Here is a 21,166-nt window from a genome sequence, read left to right on the forward strand (position 1 = left end):
GGGTATTGCTTCATATTTGATGCAGCCCACTGGAGCTGTCTCTGAGCTCCCCATGTGAGAAATCTCGCCTAGTTATGTGTAAGTACTAAAGTACAAAGGCTCTTATTGTGGTAGAGATAATAGAGCAGGCAGCTTAATATAGCAAATATCTAAAAAAATAACCTGCTGTATAATTATTAAGCTGGCATCCCCAAAGGTGTTTATATGGCAGTTCGCCATTGTATTGGATCATTGGAGAAAGGATCTGCATGGCTGGTTTGCTTCCCCCAGTAACCAGCCTGCCTAGCAAGCTGCCATGTTAATGACGGGTTGGGTGCTGTTGGATTGTTATCTTTTAGTGATATAGCACCGGTAGCATATGGAGCTCTGCAAAATGAGCTTATACATAGAAAACATTTATTTAAACAAAGACAGAAGGTATGTTGAATTGAGATGTGAAAAGTTTGTGTACTGATTTTCCTCCAAAATAATTAGAATCAGAGATATATTACTCAAAGATCAATTCTAACTAAATGAACAGTTACCAACTATAAGTAACTTTGTTGTAAATAGCTACTCCATTAGAGACCTCATGTTTGTAACAGCTTTACATACACAAATTAGCTTTCCAAGATAGTTGTAGATGCTATAAAAGTTAGCATTGACTTGTGGGAATAAAGTACGGTATAATTGTGCCTCTTTGGAAAGATGCCACCTTGATTATATAGTGCTATTCTGGTTACCATTTCTCCATGGATCTGTAAACATGCAAGAACATTAATAACGGCAAGATCTTGGTTATGGTAAAGATGTGAGATGCTGGGCTTTGTTTCCATTAGGAAAACGTTATTGTTATGGGAATATAATAAATGTTACACAAAACTGAACAAAGTCAGTGCAACCAAAAAAAATAAGAAACATAAGGATATAGAAGAGAACTGGCATCATCCAGCCCTGGGGAATCCCAGCCTAATGCCCCATCAACAGTGCAGATCAGCCATCCCTGATAAAGACAACATAAAGCCAACAAAAGCCCTTCCCTAGATATAGAATACACTACCTACAGCGGTCCTGTCACCCCATTCGTTAAAAAAATGTTTAGTGGTAAGATCAGTTCTCAAGCTTTACATCATAATCTCCACCTGTTTCTGTGCTTGGACGCCTATATGACCTTGCTGGGAGGCCCATTCTAAAACCATGAGTAGTATTATGGAGTTGCCCCCTCCCCTGGCTTTCATAGCCTCAACTCTTCTGGTATAGGTTTCCACAACATTTAAAGAGGGAATACTGAAAAAAGTATCATACTCTGTTTTTTTTTTTTATATCGTGTCTACTGGTTTAATATGGCTAAACCCATTTACCTTATATACTAGATACATCAAAATAAAGGGCCAAAAGATATACCATCCATAAAAGCTTTTGTTTTGCTAATTAGCTATTGTATTATCTTTTTCCAAGAAACATCGTTCACGTGACATTTGCTTACTCCCTGCGCCGAATGTAACACTAAAGTAAATAAGACAATGGCAGGCAGATTTTACTGCTGTGCCGTGTTTTTTTTTCACTGAAATGGAGAATATTTGTGCTTTTGAAATTTGAATGCCCTTTGGGTTCCCGCCTGAATCTGTTGCCATCGGGTATGACGTTGCACGACGCCGTTACGCCCACTCCCCTCGGTAACCAATCCACAACTGCCCCCTGGTGACTCCACCCGTTTCAGGAAGCTCCATGGTAACGGGTCGCTTGGGCCGGATTCCCCGTGTCTCCACATATACGGCTTCTCAGGCACAGTGACCGCACGTTAGTTACCGAGACCAAGCAGGAGGTTGACCCCAATGGGAGTTCTTATCCGAGCAGCAGGGTTTATGTGTAACACGGGGCGTGTTTGGCGGTGAGGGGGCGTGACCAGCAGTAGGGGCGTGTCCTGCTATCTGGCAGTAGCTGTCGGCTGGTGGCAGGTTCATTGTATAGCAAACAAGTACCGGCCCCGAGATCTGATACCGATTGGGCCTAAGCACTGACATTGATCCAGCACTTACCGAGGTCCTGTGAGTTTAGGTGCCCGAACCAGGAAGCTCTCCGCCAAGAGGAACAAGATCATCATCATCATCAGCCAGTCAACCAACCACCACAACAATAACAAGCTGACGAGGCCACGCCAACAACCCTGCGAGATCTCACGCCGGGAAGAGATCCAGACATAAGCCGCTGGCCCAGCTTCGGAGAAGAAAAGAAGACGAGGAAGCAGATCTTCAAGATCCAGTGGTGAAAATCGGTTACCCTGGCCTCAGACATGGACCTGCTCCACAGCAACATCCAGGTCCTGTTACAAGCAGCAGAGTATGTGGATAGAAAAGAGAGAGGTGAGGATGTCATGAAATATCTCCGCCCCCCCCTTGGGTGTCCAGAGACATCATTCAGCCATTACAGATCCTCATGTCCCCTAAACTTGTGGTTTGTACCCTTCTCAGCGTCCCTTCATCACAACACCCTGCCCCATGTGATTGCCTACAAGCTTCTCCACCCACTACCTGAATATTTCCTCTGGTGTCTCTAACCAAAATACTCCCCACCACCATTTTTAACCAGTCAACTGTGGTGATTTCTGGACACCTCCTGTTTCTGTAGCTTCTCTTCCACACCATGGAATCTGCATTATTTACTCCTGCTCCTCATTCCTCCCCACAACACACAGTGTGTTTACCCAAAGCTGGTTCTTCGGTGGCTCGTCTGGTCTTCTAGTTTCTTAGGACTATCCAGATGTTTCTAGCTCTTTGTTTACTATCATAGCCCTTCATTCTCCTCCTTGATCACTGTCCTGTCTACAGTCTCGCCCCACCTACAATGTCACATTCCTTCATTGTAATTGTCCTCTTCCTGGTGAATACTGGATGTTCGCTCTTCCCTTTCTAAGCTTCTTCCTTCGTCTGCCTTTGTTTTTCTGTCTTCTTGTTTGCCTTACTGTTCACGAGTTCCTGTTTTAGTTCAATTCTTATTAAAATGTGTACATTCAGTGTAAAAATTTATTTTAATATTGCATATATTATAGTTATTAAGTATCATTTTTAAAAGTACATTTTCAGAGGTTTCTCACATCTAGCAAGTCTTTACAGATGTCCCAGTATTTCAGGGCTTTTGTATATTTTTAGCATTGTCACAAAACTTATAATTTCCTCCAATAAACATCCTCTATCTGCTGGCTGCCATTGTGATATGTTGGACCCCTTTCCCACACCAAGCTGATCCTTTATGGCAACGTTAATGAAGTCCGTCCCTGCCTAGATTTGTATTAGTCGCAGGGTCAGACTGGGTGATTGAGACTGGGCCATTCTGCTGTTATCCACAAGGCAGCATAATAAGATAACTCATATACACCTGTCTGAGCATTTAATGCAAAAACCTAAAAGTCTTGTAAAATAAGAATAGCACAATTTTGTCTACTTATAATATTTTATTGGTGGAAGTTAGTACGGTTTTAGCTGCTCGCTGAAGTTGAAGTATGTGCTCGTTTCTAACATAATAATGAACGTTGCCTTCCTTTTAGAAGCAGAACACGGATATGCGTCTGTCCTTCCCTGTGATACAGCTACACCTGGGCGAAGGAAACGTCAAAGGACCAACAGTAGTCCAGACAGTGTCAGGTAAGGGGGCCATAAACCGTCAGATTATATTTAATACATGTGTATTCTACAAATTATTCTCCACTAGTTTCTATTAGAACAAAATATTTGTAATTTTGAGGGACAGTTCTTCAGGATGCAGGTTGAGGTGTATAGATGGAAGCTCATGGAAAGCCTGGTGATGTCCTCCACGTTCCCAGTATATCCCTCCAAATATATATATATATTTTGTACACTTAACCTGAGTTCCAAGCCACGGGAGACTGTAATAACAAAAATTAGCGTGATTGTATCTGGCATTAATTACGTATTGGTCTCTAGGGGCCTGTAACAAAACCTTGGTTGAATCAGTCGTTATGGGCGAAAAGTTTCAAGCCACAACTCTTAATTCACAAATGTCAGAAGAAACAAAAAAAAAACCTCCATGCTAGCAGCGCTCATATCAATAAGAACAAGCTTTGCATCCTTTAATGATCGGTTGCCATCGATTAATTCCTGTGAAAAGACGTATTTGGTGCATGCTGGCACAAGGGATACGGGATCAGGTGTGATGGGGCTATTCGCACACTATTTCTTAAAACTAATTGATGTTTTCCTATTTTTTTTTTTTGCAGGTCTGTCCATAACGAGCTAGAGAAACACAGGTGAGTGGATGGTGCCCTAGATCGATTACATGGATTCCCTTCCATGTAGTGTTTTTATATTTGCTCTTCTAGTTCTTACATCATGTAAATGTCACTGTATGACATCACTGTTCTCCCGCAGTGTCTATGTTCTTATAACCTGAATAACACGTGCGCAGGGATGTGCTCTATGCGCATCTCACCCAGGTGACGTGCTGTAGTGACAGAAACCCCTCCGATTGTTAGAATGTCGAGACATAAAGACTTTCTTGCACATTGCATTATTTTCCAAGAAACTCGGTTATTTATAAAAAGCGTGAAAGAATGCTATAGCATAAAAAAATCGTATATAGTCGGACATAGCTATGCGTCTGCCTGTGAGTGTTTTGCCTGGCATTGGGGGGATACAATGCAACAAAGGGTCTGTTTATTACAATGCTGGCTTACTGGGCTCTAGCCTATAGTCTGTGCTTCTCGATAGCCCTTAAAGGGACACTTCGGCCATCATATACACTTTAATGCTTATTATAGCTGTGCGGCCCCTTAATACTTTTGCAGTCTCTCCCTTGAAAACATGTAGGGGTAATCTGCCCCCAGCTATGTGGATCTGTAGTGCTTTAAAAAGCGTTCTTCTTTACAGGGACAGTATGCTGTCCCACGCAATGAAAAGGGGAATCCCTCGTTAATTTGTTGCTGCTAGTATTACTTTTGTTCTTGAACCCCGGAGACCTAAATAAACGTGAACGCTAAGGATGCCACACTACCTGGTACTTGGGAGAAAGGAATACAATCCTGAACCATGACCAATAGAAGTACTGAGAACATTCTAAAACTTGACTTTTAAGTAAAGTGTTTAAAGCAAAGGGACAAACTCTAAGTCTAATCAGTGAAATGAAGGCTGATTTCCTGGGAGATGTGATTAATTATATAAGTGTACCATTAGCATGTTCCTGCCTGAAAACATATAGTATTTTATGTATGGGGCCGTTCCAGCATTCTGGAAATCAGCTACCACCTAACAGTCCAAAGCGGTGTTTGGGACATTGGTAAATCCTAGCAGGATATCTCCTTCCCCTCACCGACGTGCGTTTTGCCAAGTACTATAGCACTACATAAATGTCATACACTATTCCAGGGGTGTCCAACCTGCGGCCCTCCAGCTGCTGCAGGACTACATCTCCCATACTCCTTAGCCAGCCCCTTAGCTGAAAGAGCATTATGGGAGATGTAGTCCTTCAGCAGCTGGAGGGCCGCAGCTTGGACACCCCTGCACTATTCCTTTTAAGCCCAATAAATTAGTTTCCAGTGCCCTGACGGTACGTGTAACACTGTTCAGAGCTGTTTGACCCCTTTCTAGCACTAGGACCTCTTGGTTGCTAGCGTGCCAATGGACTGGGGTTGGGTTGAATCCTGAATGCATGAAGAACACAAGCTCACGAGCAGGGCTATCATAGGCTCTCCATTCTTGCCAGGAACTTTGTATGAATGTGCTATAAGGCTAGATGGCAAGTTCACCGGCAGGTTCTTCAACTCCTATTGTATCTGTATGTGTGAATACGTATTTATTAACCACCCCAAATTGAAATTGTACAGCGCTGTGGAATATGTTGGCACTGAATATCTAACGCAGTTTCATTTGTTTCTACATTGATGTGATCTAAAAGTAATTAAGGAAAAAAGCCGCACTCTCTTTCATGTTCAGATTCATTAATTTGTGTTTCTGTCATCCATTCTTCCTATATATGGTGGCTACCATTAAAATGGTTCTTTCTTTGTGTAGGAGGGCTCAGCTTCGGAGGTGTCTGGAGCAGTTGAAGCAGCAGGTCCCTCTGAGCATGGACACTTCTCGCCACACCACACTCAGCCTTCTGCACCGAGCCAAACAGCACATCAAAGTGAGTGCCGCCATCAGCAAATACCTCTAACATTCAGCTGGAATAAAACTACATGCCCAAACACACGACATAGTACAATGAAGTCTCAGAGCTGATAATTCACCACTCCTAGTTATAAAGAGCCATATTGCAGGGAAAAATCACAGATATTCTACTTTCATGCCAACTCACATCGAAGCACAAGTTGCTAATGCTAGGACACCGTGCCCAGCATTATAGTGAATATAGTACGCATCCTAATGGCAGGCGGTATATAACCTGCAATGTGATGGGCAGATGTGACCGTGTAACCCTCGGAGTATTTTAACAATTCTAATTATTATAACAATTCTGCAACGCTCTTCTCGTTATTTTTGGTGGAAGCGTGGTTCGAGTTTGCTGTGGTATTCTGGAGCGTTCTAGAGGTTATTTGTCTATGACATCTTACAAATGTCTTGAAGGAAAGCTTGCAAAGGCCTTTATTCCCTAGGAATCACAGACAGTAAAGGCAGGTTAATAGAGCGTATGCAGAGGTGTATGTGTTAAGAACTTCTTTTTTTTGTGTCTTGTTCTTTCCTTGCTGTTTCATGAAGAAATTAGAGGACCAGGAACTGATGGCAAAGAAACTAAAGGAAAAATTGAAGGTAGAACAACAGAAACTTCGCCAGAGGTTAAAACAGCTTTTACCCCCCACCAGCACTGAGCGACTACGGACAGACAGCCTGGATTCGTCAGCATTGTCGTCTGAGCGTTCGGACTCTGACCAGGGTGGGTAGTCTCGGCTTTAGGGTGAGGCTGTTGGTTTCGGTGAACTGGGCAGATGATTAGGGGTACACGGGACTGTTGATGCCGTTGTGGCGCTGATGTTGTGTTGGAGTGGTGCCTTTGCCTGATTGTCGCCAAGTACTACCTGTGTATGATGGAGGAGGGCGCTTGGTGTTTGGACGCTAACGTATCACGCAGTGTTTGACGTGCCCGTTTTGTCTCCTTTGCAGAGGACTTGGAGGTGGATGTGGAGGGGATCATTGTAAGCGGTAATGAGGGCGACCTCTTTGTCTCGTTCAGTGCTGGCACAGAACACAGTTACTCCACTCCAGCTCATGCCTGGCTATGACGGTGGATGTCGGGCACAGACTTTTAAAACGGCACAGGACAGCTTTATGGCCAACTTTTCCCAAGACCGAGCTTCTCGACGTTCGGACAGCACTCACCGTGGCCTTGCGTTGTCTCTACTGTCCTCAGTTGTCGTATTTTCTGCACTCAGCCAATACTTTTCAAACTTCACCGTAATTATTTTTGCATTACCCGAAAATTCCCTTGTCTGCAAGAATCCATCCGCTAATGATGGATCCACTTTACCCAGTACAGGACTCCTGCGCCTTCTGTTCCAGATGATAGGTTATAGGAATGGGAACGACTTGCATGGCCTGGGGTATGTTTCTTAGTTCTGAACATTAGATTTTCTGTTTGCATTGCAAGGAAGTCCAAGTTTGTGGCTTCCATGTGCGTGCATTTCAGACTGTACAATGTTCACAAAACCCATTATATTAGGATAGCCAGGCTAGAAACCCATACACCAAATAAACAAATCCAGTTAGCGAGAGGTCTTAGATTTGTGCATTAAGGGTGCTTTGATGGGGAAAGGGGAGGCAGCTTAATCATTTGGGGATCTAAACCAGCACTTAAGCAGGGTCTTGTTTCAAGCAACCTTTAGTTTTTACTCCATACAAATTGTATACTTTGCGTTTATATAGTAGGTAAACTTTATATTTAAGTTCCTGACGGCAGTTTTCTATGTACTGGCTGCATAGGGGACTGTTGTTTAGAAGCACTTGCTTATTAGAAGACTACGACAGCTGCAATATTTACCGTTGCACAAAGCTCTTGGTAGCTATAAGAAGCCAGCAGTATGACCTGAAAAACACAGGCCGCTGATAAACGTCTTTCTCCATGGACCTTAAAGAATGAGAACAACACAAAAGTCATTGGACTTTCCTTCTCTCTTCCTTTCTTCTGCGTTTCCCACCGGAAAGATATTCAGAAAACATTCTGGGGTCTGCCCCACAAGGTAGCTTAGATAGCATTAAATATTTCCTACCCTTGGGAGGGTTATTATCTACAGCACTGCTTTTAATGGCCATATTAAGGAAATGACAGTTTGTGCACTTGCTGGAGAGGAAAGCCAGCTCATTTTTTGGACTATAGTACAGCGGGTGGTGATATGCAATACAACTACTTCTTGCAACTGGGCTTTGCCTTCCGCAAGAATGCTTGACAATGTCCGATGTTGTGTTAAGAATGTATTTATAGAAATACATCACTAAGCGAGCTACCAACGCAAAAGAACTTACTCTTCAACGCAAGATGGTGCAGTCTCACGTTCCCGGAATCGGCAAACATTCAGTATAAACGGATGTGTATTCTGGGTGTAGAGGCAAACTTTTTATATGTAATCTATATTTTAGTAAATGTGTTTTGTTCATTCACAATGTCTGTGTGTATCTTTATCGTAGAAAATACATTTGCGGCAGGTCATTCATTAAAAGCAGGCACTAGTCTATCACTATTAGTCTATCACTATTAAGTGATAGACTTAGCGCAGCTGATCCGGCGAGTGGCCTTACATAAGACGTTACGTCAGATATTAGGATTAACCTGGCTAACTGGGCAGATCAGCAGCGGTCATCCTTAATGGATATTGAGGTCAGTGAATAGAAATAACCTTTTTTGAGCAAATTGCCTATCCCTTTATAGGTATTCCTTGACCCAAAAGACAATAAATGAATAAATATAAATTAGGATTCATTTTCATTTCAAAAGATCAAGATTTTCCTCGAGTTAAATAAAAACGAAGCAAAGATCTTTGTAGCCGATGGCTGAAAGAAACAAAGGCAATGGGAAATAAAGCAAATAGTTTTGTTACATTAGTTTCCCCTTTTCTTTAGTACTCAGATCTTTCACTTGGCTTTTTTGAGTCGCTGTTGGTAAAGCAGGCCTCTGTTTCTTTAAACGCCCATGCTTGAAAGTGTCATCAGTATTGTTTGGAGTCTTGGATACATTTGGAAATAGATGATTTGTGTTACTGCTACTCTTAATTAAACTTGAAAGCCAATTTGTATGAAACGCTTCAGAGGATGGGTCACTTTCTTAACTCATGTGAGTTCCACCTGTGTCTTAATTTTTGGACACAGAATACGATGTCATTTAGAACTACCTCTTCCTATAGTTCTGTATAACTTTTCCTGTATTTATTTAGCAGTATATCACATTTTGATTTCCATAATTTGCTAAATGCAAATGAGGAAAATAGTCCACATAAGTTAAAAAACAAACAAAAGTGTGACTAGATATTTAGAGTCCTGTCCTTGAACATGTATCTATTTTTATTAATTTAATTTACTTAGTGCTACAAAGTTTACATTATACCAAAGGGGAGGCACAGGTGCTGTTGAATAATAAGTAACAGCCTTGCAGGCCTTTTGATTGTGGTACGATAAATACAAATACATCAGGAGAGGTGGTCCCTGCCTCATGGAGCTTACAGTCCAAGTGAGGATAGGTGTTTGCAGCAAGTGATGTTTCAATATATTATGGAAACTGCTGAAAAACAAAGGAATTTGATACTTTGATGCACACAGACCAAGTATTAGAACATGTGCATCGCAGTTAGGCTGGGTGACCTAGACAGCTACAGGTTCCCTCGACTCACACAATTCCTCTTTCCATCAGCACCTTTTATTGTAATTAGGACAAAAATCATGCAGGGGAAGCCGGCTCCAAGGGTAGAAACCTCACTGGCAATAGTGTATGCTTCAGGAAAACAGGGGTTAATACAAAAAACATTTACCAGATTCTGAATAGACTTGCCATCTACAACTTGTGTGCTTTCTCCCCCAACACGGAAACTCCCCAGTGCCGTTTAATACACTCCTGCGCTGTGCAAAGCCCAATAGCTTCCTTATAAAAACCACGGAAAACTTGCACAACTGCCTTCCGGTTCACCCCTTGACACCAAGAGAGCCAGAAAGTAGACCTTCACGTTTTTTGTGCAAAATCCTCTGCCCATATCAACAGGATGGTATGTGAGTCTGGTCATGGAATTGACGTGTGAGCATGCACTTCCCATGTTGTGCATAGCTTCTCATACATTTAAGCAGTACAGTTATTGACTTACATCCAATCAAAGGCTCACACACGCAGAGACTGTATGACATCATACTGCTACATGGTTTATAGCATTTAGGTCTCTGTGTATAGGTATATTTAGGTATATTTAGTAGGAGACTCCAGTTATCAAGGCACATAGCCGGTGCTCTGGCGATAAAGTACCTTCTATCTTAGGGAAGAGAGCTCTGGCACCTCATCCCAGACATGTTTCTTGGTATGCGGGACAGTCCTTCCTTAAAGGACATGCTGCACATGTACACAAACGTCATGGTACACGCCAGCTTTTGCTTAAACATAGCACAATTAGTTGGAATGTATGTGTGATATTACTCAGTCACACACACAATTACTGGGAAAGTAAAGCAAGACACAGTACGACCCCACCCCAATCCCTCAGTTCAATTCAAGGCATGCAAAGAAGGTACTTATTTTTTTAATCATAAATTAAAGTTTAGAAAATAGTAACTTGTATTGTTTGCTATGTTCACATTCAAGTTTCATTTGAATTTTACACGTGATATAACAAAGCTGTTGATTTAAAAAAAAAAAAAAAAAGTGAACAGAGCACTTTGGTTCAGGTGACGGATGAACCCTGCAGCGCTGCCAGCCTCGTCAGTTGCGCATGTGCTGATCTAGTTCATAAAGCCTCAGACATACTGCTGCTTCTTCTTTGTAGCTGCCTTAGTGGCCAAGTCTCTGGCTTTTTCCTTTGCTGCCAGTGCTGTCTCCTTTGCTTTTTCCGTAGCCTCTTTCGCAGTTTCCACAAGGGTCCTTGGAGGAGCATCACCTAAAGGGGGCACATACAGTAATTGAAATAGAAGCGATTAATGGCTACGAAACGAAAAAAGAATGCGAGTGCAATGGACTAATAGTCCAGGACATGGATAAAAGAGATCTGAGATGGGGGACTCACCACAAAGTCATTATTTCTGCTTTGGTAGATCATTACAACACAAATACATTAAAACAGAGGTTCTCAACATGCTTATTACTCTACAAGTTTGTTTTCCTGAATTAAAGCCATATCCTTCAGTTGACCATCTGGGTATTTATCAAATGCTCCAAACTCCTTTATAATGGAGAGAAAATACCTTCACACCATTATATATCAGGCATAACGCGTTACCAGGAATGGATTTAGGGAGGCACTCTGGGCTTTTGAATTCATTCAAGAAGCACACAATCATTGCTCTTAAATACAATTATCATCAGCAGTGGGAGAGAAGTTAATACACAACATGAGAACGTATTACTTGTGCCTACAAACCTTGCATTTTCGCCAATATGTATTCAAAGCCTTTCAGTGCCTTGGTCACATTGCTTCTAAACCGTGCCAAACCAAACTCCTGCAAGAGAAAGTTACATTAAGATATCTTTGCTTCACCAAGAGCGTTAACCCTTGCATTCCCAAGTCAGAAATTATTACATAGAGAATAAACAATGCCTTAGCAAGAAGAATGTACATGTTTAATTGCTTTTTCCTCGCTGTTTTCTCACTACCTAAGCATCAGGGACGGCCAGCTCAACTCTTATAACTGGGAATAAAACCTTCATAAGGCATAGTGAAGTTATGCAATATGCTGACCTTTTCCACTTGTGCAAGCAATTCTCCTTACCTGGATAGGCCTGGTAAAACCCAGCACTTTGGAGGATACCCAGGCCTCTCTCTTGATCTCTGTCCAGTTGGTGTTTTCAGAATTTTCACAGTAAGTGCAGCGCTCCTCCACCGACTGTAACCACAGGAATAACATTTAGATTTAGAGTTTGTCATTTTAGCTTGAGAATGAGGACATAGCTTGGAAGTTTCATTCTGTCTGAGTGTTCTATGTTTGACTCACCATGATTGTTGCATGGTTTATATTCCAGGTAAAGCTGATCAGAGTTTTGTTGATGGGATCCATAACAGAATCTTCTATGACATACACAGCATGGGCCACATTGGCTGGGAAGAAGCGTTCTGCCCATCGCGGCAGCCGGTTAGTCTTGGTCAAAAGTTTCCTGGTCAGCAGCTTGTGGTCAGGTGTCACCTCTCGGTAAAGAATGTCTTCAGATAGGACATGTTTACTTTATGAAAAGCAAGAAAAAAAACGCAAGTGAATTGTATGGCAAAATACATTGGTTTAACAGCTTGGCGGGTCCAACACAGCGGATCTTATTAAGCTTTAATCATTATAGAGAGTCTCGTCCCTCCCAACAATTCCACAAAGACTATATAGGAATGTATGTTTAGGTTTTGAAGCAGCCAATCAATGGCAAGAAATGCCGAACCACAAAGGAGAAGGGAAGCTTCTGCAGCAGGACTGCAACTTCTACGTCAGTTTAGTGCTGTATTTTTCTTCTTCTTTCATTTTGGACGAACGCATATTAAACTGTCCCTTTACAGCTGAAAGAATGCCTATGCTTAAACTACAGTGCTTTGATATTGACAAAAACTTTGGTGCTATTATATTTTTCTCCAATAAACCTCCATCTGCAAACCCGGAAGCTGTCTGGTGATATTCTGGATGTAGACAGTAATAACATAGCTAGAACACATACAACTGACGAATATGTAACTGTTTTTACTATACTAGGTGGAAAGCCTTTGTTGATGAGACAAATTCAAATAAACATTGGTGGAGATTTTCGGTATTCTCTTACCTGTATGGGTTTGGATAGCGCTGCCAAAAAGCAGCAAAAACTTGGTCCCATGAACTCTTCAGTACATTTACTCCAAGGAAGTACTTAACCATTGTTCCCAAGAAGATATGCTACGCCGTCAAGGAGGACAAGCTGAGGAAAGCATCAGTGGAGGGCAGTGAAGGGTTGCGGAAGTGACTCGAGGCTAACCGTCCGGAGCCAGCTCGATACCGGAGTGTTCCTGCCCGTCAGAGTAGGACTGCCCGTGCAAATGAAAGAAGATATAGTAACATATCTCCCTATAGATAACATTTCAGAATTTAAAGACCAACCAAAACCCAAATGTCTAACTTTCTGTGTACTCCAATAAATCTTAAAAAAAAACAGACCAGGAGCCTTCCTCAGAGTAAAAAATGAAACTTTATTCTTCTTAAATCATTAAATGGTACAAAGTAGTACTCACAAGCACATGAGTTGCGGCGACTCAGATTTGCCAACCACCTAGATATACAGAATTTAAATTTTTTTTTACTCCGAGGAAAGGCCCCCATTATGATTTTTTGCACGTTTTGGAGGAGATAATTAGGTTTCTGAACGGGAATCAAAAGGCGCCGTTTGTCCTACAGGCTTTTGTAACAGGATATAAATCAACTACGGATTATTGACATTATCTAGCAGTTGCACTTTAAATAACAAGGCAGGCTTATCTGTCAAATGACATTACATTCAAATAACAGCTGGAAGCCCAGATCTGACAAAGCCTTCGCTACCTGTTTAAGGTCAAAGTGTCGTTCCAGGTGTTATTTAGGTCATACTACCGGTCACAAACTCTGGTTTATTGGCACTAAGGCTTTGATCTTCAATGAATGAGTCTTATTCACCTTCCATCATATGCATGAGGTGCATTAAACCCTGCATGATGCATAACAGCACCCTGGACAGAGGAGGAATCCGGTCACAGTGTCAGAAATCATGTCTGAAGGCAGCTGTGAAGAGGACACGCCTGACCTTGTGGATTATTTGGGTATCGTGACAGCGCCCTTGTCATAATGCGATATGGTAACCGCAGGCAGTTTATGCTTTGTACTCGCCAGCAAAAGGCTTTTAGGTGTTTAAAGTCATTTAAAGTATACCTGGCGTGTCTTCCTAATGATTAGTAAATCCCTCTCCTCAAAGCTCGGGGGTGTGGCGATGGCTTTCAGACATATGGCTTCTGTAACCTCCACTAGCCCTAAATGGGATTCAGGACCATGAAAACCGCCGCGGCGTGAGCTTCTTCTAAGCCTTTGCCTCCCCTTACCAGTCTCATGAAGTCACTCTCAACTTTTCTCAGCCGCCATGAGGGTACATCTGGACTACCCGAACTTCCGGAAGGGCAGAGGCCCAACCAAGAGTCACGTGAGATGAGCTGAATTTCTGCTTCCTGTATCACGTCCAAGTGGCTTCAGTGTCGCACGTCGCACGGGAAACGGCCTGCGCGAGCCAGAACCCGTATGCAAAAGAGGGCAGTCAGGTGACGTTGTGGGGCGTGTCCTTCTGTTCATGGGGGTGGAGTCCCGGCTGACCTGTGACGCTTCTGGGAGGCCGCTTCGCGGACAGGATACACAATGAGACGGGGGCCGGTGCAATAGAGATCTACGGAGAGGGGTGAGTGTCCCGGGGTTATAAACTGGTACTGGGCGGGTGTGCGGCGGGCGGACTGCCGGTGTCTCTTTATTATGGCTGTATGGGTCTGTGTATAATATTTATTATGTTGTGTGTAATTGATTACATTGTTTATGGCATATCCCTGTCACATAGGTGGCTCTGTGTGTGCGGCATACAAAAGATCACGACACTAGCCACCTGATGTGTTCTGTTGGATACATATATACATATATGTGACGAATTACCCAAGGATCTATAGGATACTGGATTCAATGAAACCAACATAGAAGCCTTACCTTTCCTTTGTGGGTGAAGGCAAAGGGCTTGTTTTCCAGGATCTTCCTGATGACATAGAAGTGTCCCTGAAAACAGGATATGAGGAAGAGATGCCCCAGTGCACTCATCATTCACATGGAATGCCCTGAGTTTGAAAACATGCAATTAGAGCGATGAAAATAATGACAATGGCGTTGCTGAGCTCTTTGTGGTGCAGAAGCCTTTCCAAGGCCACTGTGATTAATAATGATTAATAACTTAAGGCGTATATTAAAAAAATGTGAACCGGTATGTGTACTCGGCACACCATAACTCTTGTTTGTCCGGCAGATGAGGATTCTCCTGATCGCACACCATCTCGGAGGATTGCACTTGCTGATCCCGGGGACAGCGCTCGGGTGACAGCTCAGCATGAGTGGCCAGCGGGTTGATGTCAAAGTAGTGATGCTGGGAAAGGAGGCGGTGGGGAAGACCAGCCTGGTTGAGCGATATGTGCACCACCGCTTTCTGCAGGGACCGTACCAGAATGTGAGAGCATTATTTGTGTTCTACATACGCCACACTTCTACTATCTTCCAATAGCTGGTCATCATACATGAAGTGTAGAATTAGCTTATAAAGAAAGTTAAGCATTGTTGTGTATGGCATGTATGTGTAAAATATTTAGTTTCACATAAAGTAACTTAAATTATAATTTTAATATTAAAAGTGGATCTGACCACTAACTGGAGCAGTTCCATAGCTCATTTAACAACCCTGCAAATAGTGTCTAATTTCTCGGGGTCTACTAAACTTTTATGTCGTTTTAATAATGAATAACGTACAGGAGGCAAAAAAATAAATACAAAATAAAACTATGGGGTATTTGTAAGTTTCTACACAAACATAAGCTAGTTATACATCCTTCATTATTTGGGTCGTTGCTTCCATGATATATAGGAGGCACCATGAAAGCTCCCAGCTTTAAGTCATGACTTTAAGTGATGTTTACAATTCTGTGTTAATTTTTCTTTTTGTTTCAGACTATCGGAGCTGCGTTTGTTGCCAAAGCTATGAATGTGAAAGGGCGTAATGTTACTCTGGGAATCTGGGTGAGGAACATGCATATTATCGTGTTTGGTACGATGAGACATAATAAGTGAAGCTTTTGGATGGTAAAGAAGGATCATCGAACATTGTGTTACGTGCTGGGCTTATGTGCTTGTTTTGTTATATGTGTATATTTGTATAATAATGATTATGTTTGTGTTGTCTCTTATAAGGACACTGCTGGCTCTGAACGCTATGAAGCCATGAGCCGAATATACTACCGAGGTGCCAAAGCTGCTATAGTATGTTATGGTAAGGAACCTTCCCGACTGAGAGGTGAATCCACAAAACAAGGATTTTCAAACTTTGTTATGTATTTGAGCTGAAATTCGGAATTTCTTTCTATAATTAACGTCTGCGGCAACAAACTTGAAATTCCCGAGAGTTCTGGTTGCCGCCAGAAAGTTTTGTAAAGCATTGAGGGTGAAAATACATTATGAATTTTTTTATCATGGTTTCTAGTTGGCCCAACTAGTCTTAAGGGATCCACTACAATTGTAGATACATAAATATCTTGATTTAAACATTCATTGAAAATATGTGATCTTCAGATCATTGCACGTTAAAGCGACCTGTTACCATTTTGGAGGTCCTCCGAGATGCGGTTCTCCCTGCTAAAATACAATGTTCTTTTGTCATGTAGACCTCACAGACAGCAGCAGCTTCGATCGAGTGAAGTTCTGGGTGAATGAACTGCAAAACTTTGAGGAGGTCAGTCTTTATGACTATTGTATATTGCCAGGGTAACCAAAGCCATCTCATTCCCTTGTAATAACTGGCCCTTTTCTGCTGCTAGCACTGTCGGATATACATCTGCGGCACCAAGAGCGACCTGGTGGAAAACGACAGAAGCCTGCGCCAGGTTGACTTCCATGATGTGCAGGATTATGCGGATGGTAGGTGGTCTACCTTGGAAAACGTTCTCATTTCATAAATGGACACTCCGGTCCACTTTAGCGTATGCTATAGCTGAGAGGTCCCTTTAACTTCCTGTGAAGGAGGTGTCTTTGGGTCAAACACATCTCCTTGCGTGTGATATACTTACCCCCAGTCAGCTCCAGCACTGGCTTAGCGAACACTGATGGCTGGGGTCTCACGAGACCCCCGTGTGCATGGGTGGAAAGTGCTCCCAAGGATTAACATTAAAGTTATATTATACCAAAGCTCATAGGGACACTTTAGCTTTTAGTGTTGCATGTATTCAGTTATTCTAGAAAGGACAGGATGTTTCAGGAAGTTTAATACAATTGGAATGCTGCATGCACACTTCCTGCTTGTACTGGTGAAACAAGCATGTTTAGGGTTTTAACAGCAACGTTTCTGAAAGGTCAGAGATTACTGTTTCCCGTATTCTCGTGCTGCTTGATAACCATTCGTTATGGGTGCTGATATACCGCTCATAGTCTGTCCCAATAGCATAAAATCATTTGTGACTTGTATTAAACTTACAGTAGGTTTGCTTTATGGCATTTCTGTTTACAACAAAATATTAGAGGTACAAGAAGCAGATTACTGATACCAAATTGGTCTTTTAAACATGTCTCCTATAGCACACGCCAGTCATTTCTCTATGTTGAAGGTGAAATGTATGCCTATGTAACATGGAGACTCTATGTGTATACCATTAGTGTCCATCCAAGAAACCCTCGGACAATGCATTATTAATGGCCCATTAAGGGTATGAAGCTTCCAAGGCTATGCTTCTTAACGGAATGCAGGCATACACGTTAAGACATTGGACAGCAGTAATGTGACAACCATGATGTAGAAGTAAAAGCTGCTGTTCCATCTACCTTTGCTGAGTACAACACTTTTTGTAACTAAATGCACCATAAGAAACATAATAATTTGTATTTTGGGGAATCCTTTATTGGCAGCTAAGTTGTTGCCATAGAAACTGGAAACCTTCTTAAAAGTGTGTGTGTTATTAAAAAAAAAAAAATTAAAGAACGATGAATTTGTTGAACATCCCAGAGAGTGAACATCATCTAAGCACACTTGTTTAAATATAGTTTGGGACTACAGATAAAAGAATACTCCAGTGCCTTACGGGCTGGGGTAAAGGGGCATTATGATGAAATGCCAATTCTCTTTTATTACATATTGACAGTATGGTGTCATCATATTGTGATCTGTTGTCGGTTTCCTTCTGGGGAGAGTGTGAGGCTGTAACCACAGTGTGACTTAATCACCAGCAGACATGTTATACAGCTTTTCTCTATTGTATTCCTAGTATTGACTCCTAGTCCACTGAATGGTTAGTCCTTCCGCTCTCTTGTACTGACCACACAGTCCATGAAGGGACTTGATTTGTTGACAATAAAGGTTCCTATGAGATTTTGGTATCCGCGGTGGTCAGGTTAATGGCAGTGGCCTATGGACGTACCTGCCCTCCTTCCCAATGCTGGCAGCCTAGTAGCTCTGAGCAGTGCTGATTTTACTTAGAAACCAGATAAATCCTCATTACCTTGGCTATTAGATTTACAAGATGTATCCTTTTGAGAATGCCGTAATATAGACACAACAATGTTTGAAATGTACAATGCTTCAAGAAGTTTTTATCTAACTCCGCATTCCATGTGCTTTCTTCAACAGAGATTAAGGCTCATGTGTGTGAAACATCTAGTAAAACTGGCCAAAGTGTCGGTGAGTAAATGTTTGTGTATTTATGCTTTATAGTGACAGAACCAGCTCAGTCCTCAGCAATGGGGAAAATGCCTGGTTAAAAAAAAAACAACAAAACACCTTGAGGACTGTATTGGAATCACCCTGATATAAGTACATAGAAACCTCCAGTGCACCTTCCCCATCGTAAGGAGCTGTCTCATAGTCGCTGGCTTGAGTATCAAGTACCAAGAGTTGTGGTTAGACAACACCTTGAGAGCTGTCATTATTTAATGGGAACCAAAGGGAGGGGAACCCTTAAGTCTGCTTTCAAAGAATATTGAATTCTGCATCATACCCTGCCATAGAGCGTTACCTAAGTGTGTTACATTTAATCAAGATGACCTTCAAAGTCATTGAGCCAGGACAGAGAACAGGAAGTTTGAGGAAGACCCCTTTGGTGACCTCGCACGCAGGAACATCAGGGAAAAAAATAAGCAGTAATAGGTTTATTTTAGTTGTCCTTTGCCCATTTCCCCAAAACATACAATAAATCTTGAGTTAAAAATACACTTTATTCTTGATGCGAGCCTTACTTTTTAAACTGTTTCAAAAACAAACCTTGTTTCCACTCAAAACACTGCACTGGAAAAATGTGTCTACCCATGTATTGTTTCCAAAGTGGATTCTTGTGCTTAACAGTGGATGGAAACATAAGGACTTGGTGTGCTTTGCTTTGTTTGCATGCATGGAGCAGAAGCACCATCACATGACTGACCACACAGTGATTTACGGAGTAAAGTTACATGTTATCAGCACAACATCTCCGTACAAGAGAGAGCAACACAGGATTAAGGGATTGTGTATCAAATCACTCATGTTGGGAAGAAGAAAGCCATGTTTAGTTTTTAATTTTCAGTGATTACTCTCCAAGTATAACATTCTCTCTGTAAATACGCTTTATATGGCAGAATACATTCAGGATACCTGGGATATGTTTTAGGGTGATATCTCTGTAAAGCGTGGCAGTCCGGATCTGCTGTCTATGGTTCCACCAGAAACCTTTTAATCTACTGTTCAAACTAGGTCCTTTTTTGTGCATCACATAAATGGCAAGATCAAATGCCTCTTTATTGCTAGTTAATGGAACTTTCATTTCTAATTTGGCATTTATTTAAAAAGTAAAATGATTTGGGCACAAAGTATTTTGGTGGTAGTATTGTTGATCGTTTTGAAGGAACGCTTATAGGAACTCCTGCAGATGTCCATTTTTTTCCCGACTGAACATGACTAAGGTTGCATTAATAAGAAGTGATGCCGCTATGCTTCAGTAATGCTAATAACATACAGCTACTGATGATCTTTTCTCCAGATGAGCTGTTCCAGAAGGTGGCTGAAGACTTTGTGAACTATAACGACTTTCAGGTTGTAACAGGTGAGTGGATTACACAGAGGGGCTCACCTTGTCCTCTACATCAAATAAGCATATTAAAAACCACAAAACAAATCGCATATGCGAGGCATTCAAAGCCTTGGGATGGGTAGAGAATCCACCTCCCAAACGAAGGCATAAAACTAAAAGCGGACTTCAGTTCAAAGTGTAAAACCATCTGAATTCATTGCTAGCCGTGTTGTTAAGGGGTTTGTGTAAATTGTTGGCGTTATATAAATAAAACATTTATATGCAGAGTTTCTTCAAATACATATATTCAAGGAGGATGACAAAACTAGAAGTGGTAGACTAAGACAAAGCCATACATTGACAATGATGATTTTCCTCCACAGAGCCAAAAGGAGTGGATTTGGGTCAGAGGAGAAATGCCACATCATACCTATGCTGCCAACACTAGGGAAATCCCATACTAAGTGCCAAGGCCTCCACGTTCTTCTGGGACTACTTTTTAGATGTTTTCCCTACAAATTGTTGCAGTGACTTTAGAGCTATTGTCACATGACATCCTTTCACGTACGTATTGGGGAGAAGCAGACTGTTGTATATAACGCGCTTCATGTGACGAGGCAGAGAAGATTCCTTATCTACCACAAGGCTTACACTGAACCCGAAGGCTGTATAAAGTTTAATCTTTGACTATTTTGTGTGATGTCAGTTCCAAAATAAAATAGATGGTAATGAGTTTATCAATTAAAAAAAAAAGGCACCTAAGGATCATGTCGGCAGGTCTGCAGCTGTAACTACACGATAAACGTGGCATGGGTTGTGTAAGTCTAGGTTCACCATCTGAATGTTTCATGCAGATAAATAATACTCATCAGGCGTTGTATTTAACTACTTAAGGCATTTCTGGAGGGGGAGCATCAGCGTTTAAAGGAATGTTATCAGAGACACATGAGCCAGGGCACTGCTGGCTAGCCCGTGGCAATCTGTGTACAATTGCTCCCATTGAACAAGAAACGGCAGAACATCGGGAGAACTTTTGCCCATAGTAAAAACAATACCAAGGTAGGAAGAAAGTACATGAAATATAACTATTTTAAAGTCGAGGATATTCATGCAAGGATTTTTTTCCTGATTATGTTTTTGTGGAAGAGAAAAGTTTGTTGCAAGTTCAGCTTTTGTTTTGCTTAAGCAAGCAGAAAGCCAAGCGTTTCTTTGGAATGTAATGGTCCCGTTGGGTCTTCGTTGAATAAAGAGCACTTCATGGGAGAA

At 41.8% G+C, this 21,166-nt stretch overlaps 3 protein-coding genes across 3 annotated transcripts; 2 read left to right on the plus strand and 1 right to left on the minus strand.

Annotated features, from left to right (window-relative positions):
- Positions 1–1,650: 1,650 nt before the first annotated feature.
- Positions 1,651–8,585, plus strand: MXD3 (MAX dimerization protein 3). Its single transcript, XM_053461889.1, has 6 exons — positions 1,651–2,342; positions 3,524–3,620; positions 4,214–4,243; positions 6,003–6,117; positions 6,690–6,864; positions 7,092–8,585. The coding sequence occupies exons 1-6, from the start codon at positions 2,273–2,275 to the stop codon at positions 7,208–7,210; spliced, it is 606 nt and encodes a 201-aa protein (XP_053317864.1). The 5' UTR covers positions 1,651–2,272; the 3' UTR covers positions 7,211–8,585.
- A 2,095-nt stretch (positions 8,586–10,680) lies between these two features.
- PRELID1 (PRELI domain containing 1) lies at positions 10,681–14,328 on the minus strand. The gene is made up of 6 exons (XM_053461887.1): positions 14,183–14,328; positions 12,904–13,141; positions 12,102–12,327; positions 11,880–11,993; positions 11,531–11,609; positions 10,681–11,050 (listed from the first exon to the last, which is right to left on the minus strand). The coding sequence occupies exons 2-6, from the start codon at positions 12,993–12,995 to the stop codon at positions 10,911–10,913; spliced, it is 651 nt and encodes a 216-aa protein (XP_053317862.1). The 5' UTR covers positions 12,996–13,141; positions 14,183–14,328; the 3' UTR covers positions 10,681–10,910.
- Positions 14,329–14,425: 97 nt separating this feature from the next.
- RAB24 (RAB24, member RAS oncogene family) lies at positions 14,426–20,635 on the plus strand. Its single transcript, XM_053461888.1, has 9 exons — positions 14,426–14,529; positions 15,136–15,333; positions 15,828–15,896; positions 16,068–16,146; positions 16,538–16,605; positions 16,691–16,790; positions 18,490–18,540; positions 19,871–19,933; positions 20,284–20,635. The coding sequence occupies exons 2-9, from the start codon at positions 15,217–15,219 to the stop codon at positions 20,346–20,348; spliced, it is 612 nt and encodes a 203-aa protein (XP_053317863.1). The 5' UTR covers positions 14,426–14,529; positions 15,136–15,216; the 3' UTR covers positions 20,349–20,635.
- The last annotated feature ends 531 nt before the right edge of the window (positions 20,636–21,166 follow it).

This window comes from Spea bombifrons, chromosome 4 (assembly GCF_027358695.1).
Source record: "Spea bombifrons isolate aSpeBom1 chromosome 4, aSpeBom1.2.pri, whole genome shotgun sequence".
In the NCBI taxonomy this organism is placed as follows: domain Eukaryota; kingdom Metazoa; phylum Chordata; class Amphibia; order Anura; family Pelobatidae; genus Spea; species Spea bombifrons.

What these genes read in the sequence shown, in the direction of transcription:
- PRELID1 (XM_053461887.1), bottom strand. Translation starts at nt 12,995, where the DNA reads ATGGTTAAGTACTTCCTTGGAGTAAATGTACTGAAGAGTTCATGGGAC. An exon ending in TAAACCATGCAACAATCATG is followed by an intron (nt 11,994 to 12,101) that starts GTGAGTCAAACA and finishes CTGTGGTTACAG; the next exon opens with TCGGTGGAGGAGCGCTGCAC. An exon ending in CATATTGGCGAAAATGCAAG is followed by an intron (nt 11,051 to 11,530) that starts GTTTGTAGGCAC and finishes TGCCCCCTTTAG; the next exon opens with GTGATGCTCCTCCAAGGACC.
- RAB24 (XM_053461888.1), top strand. Translation starts at nt 15,217, where the DNA reads ATGAGTGGCCAGCGGGTTGATGTCAAAGTAGTGATGCTGGGAAAGGAG. An exon ending in ATGTTACTCTGGGAATCTGG is followed by an intron (nt 15,897 to 16,067) that starts GTGAGGAACATG and finishes GTCTCTTATAAG; the next exon opens with GACACTGCTGGCTCTGAACG. An exon ending in AGCTGCTATAGTATGTTATG is followed by an intron (nt 16,147 to 16,537) that starts GTAAGGAACCTT and finishes TTTGTCATGTAG; the next exon opens with ACCTCACAGACAGCAGCAGC.
- MXD3 (XM_053461889.1), top strand. Translation starts at nt 2,273, where the DNA reads ATGGACCTGCTCCACAGCAACATCCAGGTCCTGTTACAAGCAGCAGAG. An exon ending in AGTAGTCCAGACAGTGTCAG is followed by an intron (nt 3,621 to 4,213) that starts GTAAGGGGGCCA and finishes TTTTTTTTGCAG; the next exon opens with GTCTGTCCATAACGAGCTAG. An exon ending in GAGCCAAACAGCACATCAAA is followed by an intron (nt 6,118 to 6,689) that starts GTGAGTGCCGCC and finishes TGTTTCATGAAG; the next exon opens with AAATTAGAGGACCAGGAACT.